This window comes from Penicillium hordei (assembly GCF_028827395.1).
Source record: "Penicillium hordei strain IBT 12815 chromosome Unknown utg000006l_segment0_segment0, whole genome shotgun sequence".
Taxonomy (NCBI): Eukaryota; Fungi; Ascomycota; class Eurotiomycetes; order Eurotiales; family Aspergillaceae; genus Penicillium; species Penicillium hordei.
The window spans coordinates 4,263,105-4,281,217 of record NW_026623147.1 but is presented as its reverse complement, the minus strand read 5'-3'; the positions used below and the strand labels follow the sequence as shown (position 1 = coordinate 4,281,217).

The following is an 18,113-nucleotide window of genomic DNA, read 5'->3' as shown; positions in this document are numbered from 1 at the left end:
TCTCGCAGCCCCGACAATGGTTGTTTGACAACTCTGCCCCGTAAACGAGACGCTGCAAATATGTGACTCTCTGCGACGGAGAACAGGCTACTTACTGAGGAAGGCCTCGGCTGGAACAGGATGCTTGCAGGAATGACACACTGGAGTACCTTATAATGACCAGCAATGAGGACTCGCATAAGTCAATTAAGAAGCTACTTTGCGAACTGGGAAATAACACCCGGCTAGAAACCATTTCGCATGATTGGAGGCACAGAAGTTGCCCCCAATTCCGCGCCGATCGAAGAATTCGGAAAGGTCAGCTACAAGAACGGATTGGGAGGAGTTGAACCAGCTACCTCGGAAATCCTTGGAGCAGCCTTTCTTAATTTGCAGCATGCCGTTCTAAAGGGGGTATCACACATAACCTACTTGGGACACTGCCGACCACATCCTCTCCTGCCTGGTTCATCTCCATCGTGCTGGTCAGAGTGGATGGTTCCCTCCTTCCAACATCATCCGCTCTCCAACGTCCAAATTACTTTCTCCAACTCTCGCAGAGACTTGAATATGTGGGGTCCTTTTGTTGCCAGGCCCCACCTCTGACAGTATTCAATTGCACCTGGATAGCACCAGCTCAACCAAGGCCGAGGCAGATTCTTTCTGGGAGCATCCCTCAAGGGATTACCATGATACCTGGATACACATCGAGCTGGAGCTTGGAAGTATGATTTTCTCTCATAAAAGACACCGCTATAACGAACTGGTTTTACCATGTTCGATTCGACATAGGAAAGAAAAGACCAAAAAAGTCCATGGGCAAGAGAAAATAGCTGGTATTTGGCTAAACGAGTCAATACTCTGTGCTGAGACGAGAAATTTAGATCTTGCTGGTCCTGTGTGTCTGCTTGTGCTACCACCTCGAAGTTTCCCATTTGTTTCCCACGAGTAGAAAGTGGTGGAACTAGAGGGCCATCCGAGAAGCTTGGGCAACTCGGCTGACATCGACTAGGACGAGCCGTCTAGCTTCCCGAGGTTGAGCCAGCTTTTGACACTGATCATGAAGTCAAAATAGCTTATTTTTCTCTTTCCGCCATTTCTGATCTTGCTTTTGACTATGTTACCAATATACAACGCTTGTGTCATTTTCCATATTCCCTACAGTATAAGTATATTCTTGTAAAATGTGTAGTAAATTCACAATTTTGAAATTAATACAAGATATGTAGTAGATAACTAGTTCACTAGTTAGCTCTAGTTTACAAGTATCGAAGATTCTATGTGCCTAGGCATATACCTGGGTATCCATAGCAAAAAAGAAGGAAAGAAAAAAGAGCCAAGTAACCATGGAACAAGCGTCCGGTGAAAGGTCTCGGATAACTCTCAGGTACCCTGGGCATAAAATTATGTTAGTGCAGTTTCATGTCCTTGAATTGGAGATCTGTACCATGGTATACTTGTGATTTTACTTTCCAGTGTATCCAGTGTATCCAGTTTACCCAGCGTTGTGGCTGTCAACATGGCATATTTAGATGTTAATGACTGCATTATGGTTAAACTTGGCCTAATTGATCATCGATGATCAACATTTTAAAGTGTCACAGCAGTTTCTAACCGAGAGGGCTAGAACTTTGTGGAATCAGGTTACCTATTTAAGAGATCTAGATCTAATAACGATTGGAAATCTTGAAACAAATTATCCTATCCTATCCTATCCTAACCATCTTATCCTAACCCTAACCCTCCGACATAAAAATCGGACTGCCTCAATCCATCTGGCTTGTGGCTTTCTGTGGCTTATGGCTGAAAAACCAAAATGGCGGGCCGAAACTTTACCGGTGAACTTCCAATTTCGGAAGGTTCTAAAACATATCGGTCTCTCTCTCTCTCTCTTTTTTTTTTTTTTTTTTTCTCTCTTTCAGTTGAGTTTTAACTGGTTATAGGAATTGTAACCTTGGAAGAAATTTATATATTCAGTACCCAACTTGGACAGGAGTCCTAAAACACCGTATCCGGCAGTTCGTCTTCCGACACAATTCCCCACTGTAATTACGAGATCGGGGAGTGTGAGATGCAGGTAACTTTAGCTTACCCAGCTAGGAATAAACAATGACGATCATCGAGCTAGAGATCTCTCTGGTTCGTAAGGCTCTGCGTCTGCATAACGCTAAAATCTCTGAAAGTACTCCACTACGCAACTTGTCCGAGCAAATGGAGAACCATTTTGAGACTTTGCTTGGGTACATTTTGAGGTGCTCTGTTATGGTAGTGTGCTTTGACATTTTAAAATTGAAGATGTTCTAGGCAATAACTATTTCATAACTATATGAGCACTTACATGTAGTGTGGAAAAACATGGGTCCGAACATGATTCAGTTGGCCCGTGGTAGCCCCAGGGCGTAAAGAACGCAATTCACGACCCGCATTGGTTTATTCTTAGCTATCCCCATTTTTATGTCCTTCTCGTGCAAGGTTTCATGGTTCCTGCATCTCTGAAAAAGATCTTGTAGTACGTCGTACATGTAGACACAGAACCATGGGGGTTTATCATGCTACTATATCACATATACTCGTAGTAACTCATCCTAGATCTAAAATCACGACAGTGTGCAACAATCAACCTCCTCATTTCCTTTCCTTTCCAAGTTCTCAGCTCTCAGCCGTACTAGTATGCCCCATCAGATCTAGTCTCACAAACGGAGACGCCACTCAACCTTGGCCCACAGTCTTAGGCAAAAGAGATTTACTCCATAGACTTGATTTAGAGGGAGATTTCAATCATAAATAAAAGAGACACCCTCGAGTTCCCTTTTTGTAGCGAGATATTCACTCTTTTACTGGTGACCTCGGGTTGCCGTCCCTTCATTCTGACTACGATACCCTCGTTTATGGTTGCAAAATTGAATATATTACCCGCAATGGCTGAAGAAAACCCTAGAAAGTCCATTGTGGAAGATGTTTTCATTCCCAAAGAACTACTCACGACTGCCAAATTCAACTCGCCCTGGGAATTGGCTCGATGGGAACAGTCTCTCCCCGACAACGCTCGTATATCACTTCCAGAGGCTCGCACTTCTTCCAATCGTCCTCTGAGTCTTTCTGCTCTACGATCAGTAGCAAGACCAAAGTTTGCAATTCGGTCCCGTGGAAGCAGCGATCCTCCTGCTTTTCAGGGTATGATATTGATACCCGATATCTATGGCAGAACCTTGTAGAATGACATGAGAGATCATGTCAAATCGATGCCACCATCTTATATACATCAAGCTAACCCCATCTCATTCTTCAGGTACATTCGACTACTATGCAAAGCCCACCACATTTGAGCCTCCCTCTCCAATCCCCGAGAAAGGACCAATAACGCCAGTTGAGAATGCATTCCTCAGTCCCCAACCACCCAACAACGCCAGTTCCCAGACAATCAGCAGCGAGCAGAGCAGCCTGCAAGAAGTCTACGAAAAAGCCAAACTGAGAGGTGTTGCCATCCAACGGAAGCATTGGGTGCGGTTATTGTTTGAATACAGCATCTATGCATTCCTCGTTCTGTTTGTCTACTTCGTCCTCATCGGCATGCCACTGTGGAAAGGTGCTGTCTGGTGGCTGTACTATGTTGTCCGAACCAAGTTCGTTATCCAAGGAGGATACGCAATTATCATTGGTCTGGCTGCACTGTAAGTATCCTCTCGTGGCTCCAATTTTCTTTCCCTAACCAGGACTAGATACGCATTCTGTCCTCTGATGATCCTCTTCGAGAAAGATCCTCCGGCTGCGGACTCTGAATCCGAATCTCCAGACTTGGAAAGCAACGTCTCCAAAGTAAAATCCACCGCTCTCCTCATCCCCTGCTATAAATCAGCAACAATCGTCGGCGCAACCATCCAAGCCGCCTTGAAAATCTTCCCCAAAGAAAATATCTTCGTCATAGCAAATGGCAACTCCAAAACCCCCCTCGACAATACAGAAGAAGTCTGCAAACCCTACGGCGTAAATCACCTCTGGGTACCCATCGGCTCGAAGATCGTGGCGCAGTTTGTCGGTTGCTACGCTGCCAAAGATTTCGAGAATGCCGTCCTAATCGACGACGACTGCCTCCTGCCTCCAAACTTCCCAGTCGTCAGCGACAGACTCAAAAAGAATGTCAAATGCATCGGATACACAATTAAAAGTGTCGGCCCCAATTCCTCAAAGGGTACATACTGCCAACAAGCCCAGGACCTCGAGTACAAAATGTCCGGTATCCAGCGTGCTTTCTTCGGGAAATTTGGAAGTGCTACATTCCCACATGGAGCTATTTCGCTCTGGAATATCGAGTTCTTAAAAGAGACCTTCCATGAACATCCGGGTTTCTCCGTGTCCGAGGATTGGTTCTTCGGCGATGCGTGCCGACGTTTGGGCGGACGTATTACGATGTGTTCGCAGGTCTTTGTCGAGACCGAGACGCCGGCTTCGGTGTTCTGGAGTGGTTCTGGTGGTAGTCGTGGTGGATTCGGTGAAATGACCATCTTCCAGCAACGTTTTAAGCGGTGGAATTTCTTCTTCGTTGTCGGTGTATACTACGATTTGAAGTATATCTTGACTAGCTGGAAGCTGGGTTGGTGGGAGTTTGGTGCGAAGCTGTGCGTTTTTCAAGAGGTATGATACACACATTCCATCCATTCGATTTTCGACAAAAGCATAATGTCGATGTTGAGGTTCAGGTTCAGGTCAAAGTTGCATCAGCTAACCCTAACAGGTCTACGAAACCCTCATCTACCTCTTTGCCCCCTTCATCCTCCCAATCTCATTCATAGTCCGTCCCTCATTCTGTGGAATGCTACTGGGCGTCACGATTGCGATGTACATCCTCAACGTGATAATCTTCAACGAGATTCACCTCCGACTAAAGAAAGAGCGCATCGACTGGAAAGTCCTGTTGTTCTACTACACATTCTACAAGATCGCGTTGACGGTCGTCAACGTGTTCAGCTGCTACTGGTCGTTGTACAAGTACGCGCGGTACTTTGCACAGCGGCATCCGAAGGTCATTGAGGACCGGGATGCAGTTGAGGTGTTACTTAGTCTGGAGAAGGATTCGAGCTCGAGGACATCGGTTGAGGATGATGTTATTCCACTTGAGGGTGGCATGCTAGGCAGGGGCGTTGGCAGGAAGCTGACGCTTACAAAGGTTCAGGCTGGGAAGAGGAAGATGACGGGGGAGGATGAGAAGGGTGGATGGGTTTGAATATACAAAGTGGGTGTTATAGATTTGTGTTTAATAGAAAGATGTACATGTACATAGTAGTGCATATATGCACTTGGATACCAAATAATTCGATGTGACTCTTCATTTACTGTCTCCAAAAGCAATACAGCCACTGAAAACCTTCATTTGATATTGATCAGCACGGTCTCACGTTATGGGATGACGAATACGATGACGATCTCTCGATAATCCTGCGCTCGACCCCTAACTATTATTCAACCAGAGCGAGAAATTATGCAGGACTTCTGTGATATTCTCTAACTAGTTCAATCTAGCTGGATTGGCTATCATTTTTTACTCGGTACTTCATACTGCGATTAGCAGTGGGATAGTGCCCCTGACAGGGGCCTGAAGTAGATAGATAGTATGGCCACTGATGGACTGCATCGCCAACACGGAAACTTGCATCAAATACCTCGTATTCCTCCTTGAAGCTCACAGGAAGAGATACTCCCTACAGTATCAGCGGTGAACATCCCACGCGTTTGCTTCCACAAATAGCAAGATAACACTTGCAGGTGATATATCGTGCCTAAAAACCCAAGTTCGCACGCCTCGACGTGCCACGAGTTCTGGAAGGAGGACCTCCTCGTTTGTCTCAGACAATTGAAGTTATATGCATTAGCCCGATGCAAGGAGAAAAGAGATTTGGATTACTCTAGAATAGGAGTGCTCGGAGGATTCTTTCTTTCTTTTTTTTTTCTTTCTTTTTTTCGAAGCCATTGCTATGGGGATATTTGGGTAGACGTGTTACCAGTTACCAGCTACCAGCATTGTTAATTTTACGAGTCATGTCATATAGATTGCCAGTATTGTATTCAATCAATATTAGTGTAGATCATGTGTTCGTGTGTGTATACTCCGTATGCAAGTGCGATTGTCGGATCAATAGCCGATCCCTGAGATACATATTCTTCAACTAAATCCCACAAAAGCAAGTCATTGGCTCCTGGTAATCTCCGGGTTACAGTTTAGACTAAGGGAATTTAATCTAGCTGAGTTTATTATAGATCATTCCGGTTTAGAATGATCTGAGCTGTCAGGTACGAAGTACGGAGTGTAACGGTTTACTAGTTTAGTTTTATTGTAGTTAACTAGTTATAGTTAACGTACTATAATTAATAACTAGAGTGTTCCGTAATTAATTAATATCCCGTCACATTCGGCCCAAATGGTAATTGTCCTTTGTTCCAGTGGACACTCCAACCATCCGTTCTCATTGGACGTTGAAAGATTTGATACATCAACTTTTCCCCAGGGATGTCATTCTTGTATCTTCGATCCCCCAACCGTTAGCTCCGCGACCATCCGCTAGTACCCAATATTGAGACAGGGAACAGGGAACAGGGAACAGAGAGCAGGGAAGAGCACAAAGGCTTCACTGTTTCTAATTTCCTAATTTCCAAATTTCCAACTCCCTCCTCCCCCCGATCTAAGATTTGTATGTTTCAGACGGAAAATCAGCGATCTAAGTGGAGCTGAAGCTGGTTCCCTTACTGGGCCACGTCAAAGCGAGGCGCGTAGCGACTGCGTGACTTGGCAATGTTGGGTAATGGGGATGAGGAATGGATTGTTCACATGGTTCGTAGAAATATCGAGAGTTCGTTTGAATTTTTAAGTTCATCTGATGTGTTCGCAGGCATGAATAGAGGGGTTCATGATAGATCATATCGAGGGGTATAGAAAGTAGAGAGGAAGTATACCAAGTATGTAGAGAGGTAAGATGTGAAAATAGAAGTATCACAATCACAAGGGCGCTAATGTACAGCATCCTGTCACAGATCGAAGAGTTTAAGATATTCGAATGGACCTCATATTGGATTCTATTAGATATATATTGGGTCTCCTTCTCCTTTTTCCCCTCAATTTCCCAATTTCCCAATTTTCCATTTTGGATGTTCTATTAGAATTTGTATGCATTCCGAAGTATACACTTCATATTCTTGCTGTTATTGCTATTTACTCTTACGATTACTATCACTGTCATTTCGATTATTCCTTTCTATTCCTTTCTATTCCTTTCTATCCCTTTCTATTCACAATGTCAGACTTCGAGTCACTGCCTCCAGCAGTACGAAGAAAGGTAAGGGTTTACTCGTTTCCATATCCCATCACTCCTAGTCTCTCTCACCGTACGCTCGGACTTCTCATTTCCCTCCCCAATAGCTTCCCTCCAGGGGGATCATCTTAACCCAATCAAGCCTGGTTTGCCCGTTTTCTCCATTTTTGCCCTTTGCTTTGTCTGCCCTTACTCGCTCATCGACTGTGATTGATTGGGATTTACCCCTGAGCCCCCTCGGTGGAGGCTGACAACCCGCACTATCGTCCATGGCGCCATTTGTCTCGCAACATTGGCCGACGTTGACCGACATTGTCCAATGTCAGCGCATGGGATATTATGTGCTCCACTCCATCCCCCCATATTGCCTATCCATTGCTGTTTAATGTCCACAGCTAACTCAAACAGTTCTTCTCGAATGTTGAGCGGTTGCGTATTCGGCTAGCTCAGAGCGATCACGGTTCCCCTACGTGCTCCACGTCAAATTATCAGACCGATCATCGGGTCTATCGAACCCCTCGTCTTGGGTCTGAGTATCACTCGCGTGGTTTACGGAACGGATCTAGGAAGCGAGGGCTCGAGAAACGTTCTTCTCCCTCCAAGAAATTACGCAAACCCGGTTCTCTTCAATTGGCCTACCTGGCCGCCCAGGCGGACTCTCAATGCTTCCATACTCTCCCCGCTAAGATTCAACAAAAACTTTTCTCTCCCGAAGAACGGAGACGCTTGAGGAACGCCTATCGACAAAGTCTCATCTACGACGCTGCCGACGAAGCTTATCGTCGAGATTCTGGGAACTCTCGCCCTTCCACCGACACTCACCCCTCCCAGAAAACTGTGCCTTGTGTTCAGCCATCGACCGTCTTCTATTCAGACTCCGAATCGGACGAAGAGGACCCAAACATGGATCAAACATTCCATGACAGTTTCCGGTGGCTCGACGAGGATGGCGATCTGGACTTGTCTCTCGATGAATACCACACTCATGTGGCAGATGCTACCACAAGAAAGAGAACCCGCCCCTCTTTCCGCCGCTCCTTATCCTTTTCCAACCATCTTCGCAAAACATTAGAAATCACCCCCGTTTCAGCTCGGGGACTCCCGCCTGTCAACCAATCTCAGCCTCTCACCCCTCTCTCCAACCGAACCCCCGAATCACGCCCATCATCCAGCCATCGATTCCAACATGCCCCCAAATCATCCACCTCGAACATTGACCCCTGTGCACAATACTACCAAGACCCCGATGCCCGTTTGAAATTGCGCGTATACCTGGCATCCCCACAAAAGTTCGATGAAGCCATTGAATTCGGATTTCCCTCGCTGGATCAAAATAAGGAAAATATCGGCCTAGAACCAATCACACCACAACAGAGTTCACCCAAACCCACCCTGGTGAATTCGGACTTTGGCACATTCTTCGAAGATGACGATGGCACTATGGTGGGGAGCCCAGGCGGATCGGTAGAAAATGAACCAATTCCTTCGCCCGTGTTCACACACCGGGATGCGCCCCGACCCTCGGTGGAATCATCAGCTCTCTTGCAGCGACGCCAATCCTGGATGCCTGGGGCCAAGGGAGTCCCACAACGGCTTCCGGGAAATCGTGAGATGACTCTCAAAATGACCCTCACTCGACCTGACCTTCGCACCGACTCTCCCACCTCTCCTGCTTCTTCCAAAGAAAAGGAAGATCCCTTGCGATTGGCTGCTCTTCCACCCGCGGATCACAGGCAATCGATCTGGGACTCCGACTTGGATGATCAAGGTATGGTGAAGAAGATGTGGCGCAAGCTCCGACGCCGAGTTTGATTTAAAACGTTGAAATGTCCCGATCGGCTTCGATCGACTTCCATTCCTTTTATTTTTTTTTTTAATATTCCTCGTTTTTATTTCCAACACCAGGGGTGTTGTATTTTGTTCGTTTTGTCACGAACCCCAATTTCGTTCTATACCATTCTGAATGTCTTTTCAGTATATCCGATCCTTGCATTTTGAGCGATGTTTTCTTTTCTACATGGGAGTTAACATTTTTCATGTATCTATTGTTATCTATTTAGCGGTGTTTTTGTACATATAACCAGCTGCTCGACGTCAATCCATTCACCTTCATCACCATCACCTTCATCACCTTCACAGACTAGTCCTAATTTCGTAATATGATCCATGGTTGGCTGTCAGTAGACTTCTTTATAAACCATGGTCCAGTCGATAGGTCCGATAAGAATATTCACGTGACAAGGAGCTTCAATCCCAAGGCAGAAGGCCACGCAGCTCCGTCATCAGTATCACTAGTTATCTTAAATCACGACATTTCTATCTGCCTATTCATTCATTGCTGGCATCTAAAAAACTCTCTCCTTTCTAGCGACTTTACGTTCCCTCTCTCAATCGATTGACCCCGTATTCCCGGTCCGGTCCGCTCAAGCTCCCACCCACATACCCCATCAGATGCCTACGCAGCACCGGTCATGATCCCACGGTGGCTGCTGCTCACACTGAGCCTGCTGCTGGTATGGACATCGCAGCCAGCAACGGCAAAGGGAAACGAGCCGAATATCGTGACCCATGAACTCAACGCTCCTCCCTCAGACCTATTCTACTTTCGCGGCACAAACACTATCCTTTACCGTGATAAGAATTCCCTCACCGCGCATGTCTCCTTTGATGGTGGCGAGAAATGGGACACCGTCAAGGGCAAGGATGGAACTATAGAAGGCACCGTCGAGTTGATCTGGAGACATCCATTTGACGCCAACCGCGCGTACATCCTCGGCGAGAATGGCAAGCACTGGATCACGACCGACCAGGCCAAGTCGTGGAAACCTTTCCAGGTGGATGTAATGCCGTTCGCGTCAATGCGCTCCTTCCCATTGGAGTTCAATGGCTGGGATCCGAAGAAGGTTATCTTCATGGGTCTAGACTGCACCATTCTGGGCTGCATGCCCCAAGCGTATTACACCATTGACGACTTCGAGAACGTCCAGCCGTTGCGCGAGATGACGCTTCAGTGTATGTGGGCCGTAAGCCGACCGCAGTTCGCGTTGGACATAGACATGCCGAAATCGACAGAAGACCGGATCCTCTGCGTGGTCCCTGGGTTGAAGGGGCCATTTGAGAATACCCGTACAGAGCGATTGATATATTCCGAGAAGTTTTTCAAAGATGATGTGGAGGGAATCGAGGCGAAATTGGACCATGGAAAACCAATGAGTGGGATCAGTCTTCAGATCCGCTCTGTATCCAAGTACATCGTGGCGCGTCTTCAATCCCGCGGTACCCAGGAACAGGCTTTGTACGTCAGTGATGACTCGAATGTGTGGCACCGCGCCGAATTCGGCAACCACCGCATTGAAGAGGATGCCTATACTATCTTAGAAAGCACCAACTACAGCATCCAAATCGACGTGCAAACTACCTGGCATGATAACCGGATGGGACGTCTTTTCTCGTCCAACTCCAATGGTACCTACTTTACGCAAAATATCGAGCATACGAACGAGGACCTGAATGGCTTGGTCGATTTTGAGAAAGTCACGGGTATCCATGGTATCACGATTGTCAACACGGTCAAGAACTGGGAGGAGGCTGAGAAGTCTGACTCGAAGAAAAAGAAGCTTATCAGTAGTATCAGTTTTGACGATGGGAGAACCTTCCAACCTCTCAAGGCTGATAAAGACGAGCTACACCTCCATTCGATGACAACCTACGCCGCGCTACGCGAGATGCCCATGCCAGATCACCGGATGTTCTCAAGCCCGGCTCCGGGCTTGGTCATGGGCGTTGGTAACACTGGAGGTCACCTCGAAGACTACTCCAAGGGTGATCTCTATGTTTCCGACAACGCAGGTCTTACCTGGCGGCGCGCGCTCAAGGGCCCGCATCGGTACGAGTTTGGCGACCAGGGAGGTGTAATCATGGCTGTCTTGGATGGCGGCGAGACGGATAATGTCAAATTTTCTATCGACCACGGGAAAGAGTGGGAGCCGATTGATCTCAAGCAGAAGATCAAACCTCTGTATCTGATCTCGACGCCGGATTCGACCAGCCTCAAGTTCCTGCTCGTTGGTATCTCCAGCGATGATACCAAAGTTCTCATGTATTTCATTGACTTTGATGGCCTCCACGAGCGCCAGTGTGGCTCTGATGACCTTGAAAAGTGGACTGCCCGTTTAAATGAAAAGGGCGAGCCGGATTGTCTGATGGGTCAGAAACAGTTCTTCCAGCGCCGTAAGGCAAACGCAGATTGTTTTATCAAGAAGGAGTTCGCTATCAGCGGCCCTGAATTCCAACCCTGCAAGTGTTCCGCTGAAGACTTTGAATGCGACTACAACTTTGTTCGCAGCGAGGATCGTAAGGAATGTCTACCGGCTGTCCCGCTGACACCTCCGGCTGGCAAGTGCAATGAGCCCAGCGATAAGTACATTGGCCCCTCCGGATGGCGACTCATCCCCGGCAATGCATGTATCCGCGAAGGTGGCGAAGATCTCGAGCGCCAGATTGAGCGCTCCTGCTCGAATGTCACGGGGCCTCCTCCCATCACCGATGGCAAGCCTCGTGCGGAAAAGCCTCAGACCATTTCTGCCAAGCATACAAACTACTTCTATCTCGAACGTCAGGCCAGTAACAACGGCGTTGATGAGACTATCATGATGCTCACGGACAAATACGAGCTGCATATCTCGCGCGACCATGGCCGCAATTGGAAGCAAATCCATCCGGATGAGAAGTTTACGGAAATGGTTCAACATCCTTACTTCAGTGATGCGGCTTTCTTCCTCACCGACAGTAAGAGGGTGTACTACACTATCAATCACGGTGACTCTTTTCACTTCTTTGACGCTCCCAGTGTGCCGAGCAAGGAAGACATCCGTGCGCTCGCTTTCCATGAGAAGTTCCAGGATTCCCTAATCTGGATTGGCCACAAGGACTGTGAGGGGAAGAACTGTCGCTCGCAGGCATACGTCACCGACAAGCGAGGCGCTAGCTGGGACCCGATGCTTATTGGAGTCGCCGGCGGTGGTTGTAACTTCGGATATCATGAAGGCCGCAACAACAGTGAAAAACTGGTGATTTGCGAGCAGTATAAAGATGAGGAAAAGAACAACAACCGACAGTTGGTCACCAGTGATGATCATTTCTCTACCATGGAAGTCAAGTTTGAGAACATCGCCCGTTCCGCTACCAAGAATGGTTTCGTCGTCGTCGCCTGGTACGAAGGAGACCAGAAGGAATACCTGAATGCCAGTGTTAGCGTTGACGGCCGCACTTACGCTGATGCACACTTCCCTTTCAACATCAAGGTCCCTCAGTATACCGTTCTACCTAGCTCCCCGCACGCATTGTTCCTCCTTGTGATGGTGAGTGGTGGAAATGAACGCAGCTTCGGCTCCCTGGTCAAGAGTAACAGCAACGGCACCTACTTCGTTCAGAGTCTGGAAGGGCTCAACGTCAACGACCGCGGCTACACGGACTACGATGAGTTGCAAGGCCTCGAGGGCGTGGCCATTGCCAATGTAGTTTCGAATCGGGAAGAAGTGCTGAACAAGGGCGCGGCCAAAAAGCTACGTACTATGATTACCCACAATGATGGTGGTCAGTGGATGCTTCTGGCTCCCCCGAGTCAAGATGTCGATGGCAAGAAGTTCGGCTGCTCTGTTACGGAGAGCAGAGGCACTGAGAAGTGCGCTCTCCATTTCCACGGCTACACCGAACGCCGCGATTACCGCGACACCCTCTACTCGGGCTCCGCCATTGGCCTGATGCTCGCGCTCGGCAACGTCGGTGAGCATCTCACCAGCGCAGCCGAAGCCGACACGTACCTCACCAGGGATGGCGGCATCACCTGGACGCAAGTGAAGAAGGGACAGTACATGTGGGAATTCGGCGCGGCAGGCTCGGTAATCGTGCTTGTCAGCGACCGGAAGGCAACCAAGGTTGTACACTACACTCTCGACGAGGGCATGAGCTGGCACGAGTTCCAGTTCTCCGAAAAGGAAATGGTCATCGACGATATCTCCACCGTGCCATCAGACACCTCAAAGAACTTCCTGCTCTGGGGCACGGACGAGGGCAAGCGCGTCACTATCACTCTTGACTTTAGCGGTGTTTGGAGCCGCGACTGTGAAGACGATGAGAACGATTACTATAACTGGTCCCCCAGTCATCCCTTCCAAGAAGAGAACTGTCTCTTTGGCCATGTCGAGGAGTACCACCGCAAGAAACCTACCGCTGAGTGCTGGAATGCCTGGCGTGAGCCACACATCCACAGCATCGGCCGGAACTGCACTTGCACCCGAGCTGATTTCGAATGGTAAGCAAAACAATCACCCAACCACCTATCCCAATCTGAAATGCCAACTAACATGCTTCAGTGACTACAACTACGAAATCCAAACCGACGGCAGCTGCGGTCTCGTTCCAGGTCTCCAACCCCAAGACCACATTGCACAGTGTAGCCAAGACCCCGAAAAGGTCGAATACTGGGAGCCCACCGGCTACCGTCGGATCCCGCAAACAACCTGCGAGGGCGGTCTCCTCCTGGACCAAGACGTGTCAAAGCCATGCCCGAACAAAGAAGAAGAATACCAAAAGAAGCACGGCATCAGCGGAACAGGCCTATTCTTCGCGATCGTGACACCCATCGCCGTCGCCGTCGCCATCGGCTGGTACGTGTACACGCACTGGGACGGCAAATTCGGTCAGATCCGGCTGGGTGATGGCGGCGGCTCGTCGCAGAGCTGGTTATCCCGGGACTCGGTGCTGGTCGCGGTGCCGGTGGCAATTATCGCAGGTATTGTTGCCGTTGCGCAATCTCTGCCGTTACTTGTTAGGAGTCTGGCGCGGAGCACGTCTGGGTTATTTGGAAGACGGGGCGCGCAGAGACCTTATGCTACGCGTGGCTCGTTTGCGGCGAGGAGAGGGGATTATTCTTCTGTTATGGATGATGAGGATGAGTTGCTTGGAGCTGATGATCTTGATGATGAGGAGGAGCAGGCTTAGGCTTGGGGTTGGAAATTAGGGTTATGGTTTTTAGTATGAAATTTTGACATAGCTGCCTTTCTTTGTGGGTTCCAGTTGGAAATGATCTTTTTGGGGTTTGACTCTTGCAACATTATGAGCGTTCCATTTGTTATGTTTCTCGGTTCGGTTTCGGTTTGTGTACGTTGTGGTTATAGCCGTTGGCTTTTATATGTAGAGGCTTAGGGACTGTGGGCTGTATATCCCCCATTGAACAAAGCAAGATTTACCTCTATTAATATAATTTCCTTCGACCCCTGTAAATTTATTTATCTCCACTGGATATCAGACTCCATTCAATGCATATATGTCCAGTACTCCCACCCTCTCTCTCTCCCCTTTCACTAATGCAGATAAACCTTATGTCTATCCTTATTTAAGATGTTCGGGACCGAAAGAGTCGGGCAGCAACTGGGTTCATTAGCACAGAACCGAAGAGATGTAAGAAATATATATATCCAAAAAGCAAAGAAAAAAACTCACCTCCTCCATAGTCATAACCTTGTAATTTCCCTCCCCGTCGTACATGTACACTGGGAAAGAAGGCGAGGTGAACTCGCGGATGCTGTAACCCAATGAGTTAACCACGAAAGGAGAGAAAGAAGAAGAAGAAACCCACAACTGTCTACACATCCCACAAGGCGACGCAGGAGGCTTGATATCCGTCGCGACAGCCAAAGCCTTGAAATCTTTGTGACCGGCGACCTGTGAGAGTTAGCAAAGGTCCAGATATGGTCGGATATAATATAACAATGACAATGATAGAGAACCGATCAAAGTAAACCAGGAAAGACAGTATAGAACATACAACAGCAGTGCCAATGGCCACGCGCTCAGCGCAGGTTCCAACTGGATAGGCGGCATTTTCGACGTTAGCACCGGAGATGAACTCACCCGATGTCGTGAGGATGCATGCCCCGACACGGAATTTGGAGTATGGGCCTGAGATGGTGTTAGTTTGTTGTTGTACTTGGAACTAGATATCTGGTGTTTGTGCTGCTCTAAAGGAAAGGGAAAGGGTCATACAATAGGCAGTTGCTTTGGCGTCAATGGCCTTGGTGGAGAGAGCTGTTAGCTCCTGGGCTGTGAGGGTAGCCATTCTGAGGATGTGTGTGTGTGTCTGTGTGTGTGAGAGAGAGAGAGAGAGAGAGAGAGAGAGAGAGAGAGAGAGAGAGAGAGAGAGAGAGAGAGAGGAGGAGGAAGATGAGGGGAGATGAGGGGAAGTTTTTTATCCGCCGATAGGCGATAGGCGATATGGAAGGATGAGATATGGGGTTATAGGTACATGTATATGGGCTATTTTTAGATGACATTAATATAAATTCATTCCTTCAAAGATGTGAAGCTGGATATGATTCATTTGGTTCATCTATCTCTGATATACAACTCAAATATATTCAGTATGTACCCGTTACACTACCAAAAGTATAGGATATCACACTCTAATAATCTCGGAATATATCAAACACAACTTGATATAGCTTGCTAGATACATCTAATCTCATCATAAACAGGTATCTCACAGATATCCCCGAAATCGAGTATCTTTAGTTGGATGTTGGATGTTCCTAAATAGGCTGAAGGTGGACAATGACTAAGCACTATTCCTTTCCCCCCGCTTATACCAAAACATACGATGTTCGAAGTGTTCAAATAAGAGAACAGTCTTGTCATCTCCAATCATGTTTAACCTAGGCGTGCAGGTCATCAACGGCCAAAAGACCTTTATACCACTAGGTAAGACCATCATTCCACGCCCCCACCCCCAAAGATACAAGACCAGACTAGAACCAAGAACCAATCTCACCAATGTAACAGAGAACAACCCAGAGGTCCACACGCATCTATGTAAGAACCTCGGGGTATCCCCGAGCCTCACCTTTCATGATATCCTCTCCACCACCCCAGAAATGCTCTCCTGGATCCCACGACCCGTAAACGCCCTCATCCTCCTCTGCGACAAACCCATCTACCTCGCCGCGCGGTCTCACATCGAACACAGCATACCCGAGTATCTCGGCAGCGGGGCCGACGAGCCTGTGCTGTGGATGAAACAGACGATCGGACATGCGTGTGGACTGATGGCATTGCTACATGTGGTTGTCAATTTGGAGAATGGGAAATATGTCCTGGCTGGATCGGAGTTGGAGAAGATTGTGAAGAGCGCGGTTGGGCTGGGCCCGGTGGAGAGGGCGCAACTCTTGTATGATTCGAGGTTTTTGGAAGAGGCGCATATGGATGCGGCATCGGAAGGGTGCTCAATTGTGCCCTTGCCGCAGGAGGAATGTGGGTTTCACTTTATTGCCTTTGTTAAGAAAGATGGAAAAGTTTGGGAGTTGAATGGAGGCATGAATGGTCCATTATTACGAGGTGAATTGGAGGGGGATTTGTTGGGAGAAGAAGGGCTGGATATGACGGTAAGGGAGTTTTTACATGCTGCCGATACAGAAGTTCATAGGGGGATGAGTATTATTGCCGTGAATAATACGATTTGACTTCTATATGTTATGTCTTATGTCTTATGTCTTCGATGCCTTTTGATGTCGATGTGACTTTGATATGACCTTGGACGGTAGATAAGTGACGTCATGTCATCCATATCAAATCCGGGGTTGAGACTCATCCCGAGGCACTCGTCTTAGAAATCTTAGAAATCTTAGAAATCTTAGAAATCTTAGAAATCTTAGAAATCTTTGAAATCTTTGAAATCTCTGAAATCTTAGAAATTATCTGGAATAGACTTGAAACTGACTATTTAAAAGGATATCCTGCTTAGCATTCATTATTTATCACATTATACCCCCTCCCAAAGACTACTCTTTATACTTAAATCCTCTTACAATGACCACAGTTCTCATCACCGGAGCCACTGGCAAACAAGGAGGCTCCGTGGTTAAGAATCTTCTGGAGAAAAGTGCCCCTTACAAGATCCTCGCCGTCACCCGCGACGTCAATTCCGCTTCAGCAAAGAAACTCGCTCAAAAGTCTCCCAATCTCACATTGATCCAAGGCAACCTCGACAACCCGGCGGCTATCTTCGACAATGTAAAACGTCAAGTATCAACCCTAGTTTGGGGCGTGTTCAGCGTCTAAGTAAGTCCTCAGAAAAACAATGTCCTAAATATAGATCCCCGATTGACCAATAAAACAGACCGCCAATCCCAGAAATGATGACGAAAGACGCCAAGGAATCGCTCTGATAGACGAGTCCACCAAACAAGGCGTCAAGTACTTCTTGTACAGCTCCGTCGACCGCGGTGGCGAGAGATCAGGTCAAAACCCTACCCCAGTTCCGCATTTCATTTCCCACACACGAGATCGGGAAGCATCTCAAAAAGAAAGCAAAAGGAACCGATATGGAATGGACGATTCTCCGACCCGTTGCCTTCTTTGAGAACTTCAAGCCGAACTACTTCGGCAACGTGTTTACGACGGCATGGCAGATGTCTCTGAAGGGCAAGCCGCTGCAATTAGTCGCAAAGAGTGACACCGGGTTCTTTGCTGTGGCGGCATTTATGAAACCCGAGGCATCGAAGAATCATGCTTTCTCGTTTGCTGGGGATGAATTGACGTTTGATCAGATGTCAGAGACTTTCAAGAAGTTGACTGGCAAGAATGTACCGCCCACTTATTGGATTCCGGTTTGGTTGATGATGGCCGGTGTCAAGGAGCTGGGTGTGATGTTCCAATGGTTCCACGTTGAGGGAGATGGTGCAGATATTCCGGCTTTGAAAAGGTTGAATCCTGCCTTGAAGACATTTGAGGATTGGTTGAAAGAGGATAGCCAATTCGAGACGCGTTAGGGTTGATCGT

General features: G+C 47.7%; 6 protein-coding genes across 6 annotated transcripts; 5 read left to right on the top strand and 1 right to left on the bottom strand.

Annotated features, from left to right (window-relative positions):
* Positions 1–2,897: 2,897 nt before the first annotated feature.
* Positions 2,898–5,200, top strand: N7537_012216 (uncharacterized protein; the record flags this gene model as incomplete). The annotated part of the gene is made up of 4 exons (XM_056903270.1): positions 2,898–3,153; positions 3,269–3,650; positions 3,699–4,611; positions 4,712–5,200. 4 exons carry the CDS (start codon positions 2,898–2,900, stop codon positions 5,198–5,200), a joined length of 2,040 nt encoding a protein of 679 aa, XP_056748557.1.
* Positions 5,201–7,262: 2,062 nt separating this feature from the next.
* N7537_012215 (uncharacterized protein) lies at positions 7,263–9,092 on the top strand (the record flags this gene model as incomplete). Its single annotated transcript, XM_056903269.1, has 2 exons — positions 7,263–7,304; positions 7,689–9,092. The coding sequence occupies 2 exons, from the start codon at positions 7,263–7,265 to the stop codon at positions 9,090–9,092; spliced, it is 1,446 nt and encodes a 481-aa protein (XP_056748556.1).
* A 659-nt stretch (positions 9,093–9,751) lies between these two features.
* Positions 9,752–14,282, top strand: N7537_012214 (vacuolar protein sorting/targeting protein 10; the record flags this gene model as incomplete). The annotated part of the gene is made up of 2 exons (XM_056903268.1): positions 9,752–13,593; positions 13,655–14,282. 2 exons carry the CDS (start codon positions 9,752–9,754, stop codon positions 14,280–14,282), a joined length of 4,470 nt encoding a protein of 1,489 aa, XP_056748555.1.
* A 390-nt stretch (positions 14,283–14,672) lies between these two features.
* N7537_012213 (cytidine deaminase) lies at positions 14,673–15,399 on the bottom strand (the record flags this gene model as incomplete). Its single annotated transcript, XM_056903267.1, has 5 exons — positions 14,673–14,711; positions 14,784–14,865; positions 14,920–15,005; positions 15,109–15,242; positions 15,327–15,399. 5 exons carry the CDS (start codon positions 15,397–15,399, stop codon positions 14,673–14,675), a joined length of 414 nt encoding a protein of 137 aa, XP_056748554.1.
* A 583-nt stretch (positions 15,400–15,982) lies between these two features.
* Positions 15,983–16,795, top strand: N7537_012212 (ubiquitin carboxyl-terminal hydrolase; the record flags this gene model as incomplete). Its single annotated transcript, XM_056903266.1, has 2 exons — positions 15,983–16,037; positions 16,119–16,795. 2 exons carry the CDS (start codon positions 15,983–15,985, stop codon positions 16,793–16,795), a joined length of 732 nt encoding a protein of 243 aa, XP_056748553.1.
* A 346-nt stretch (positions 16,796–17,141) lies between these two features.
* N7537_012211 (uncharacterized protein) lies at positions 17,142–18,103 on the top strand (the record flags this gene model as incomplete). The annotated part of the gene is made up of 2 exons (XM_056903265.1): positions 17,142–17,345; positions 17,591–18,103. 2 exons carry the CDS (start codon positions 17,142–17,144, stop codon positions 18,101–18,103), a joined length of 717 nt encoding a protein of 238 aa, XP_056748552.1.
* Positions 18,104–18,113: the final 10 nt, after the last annotated feature.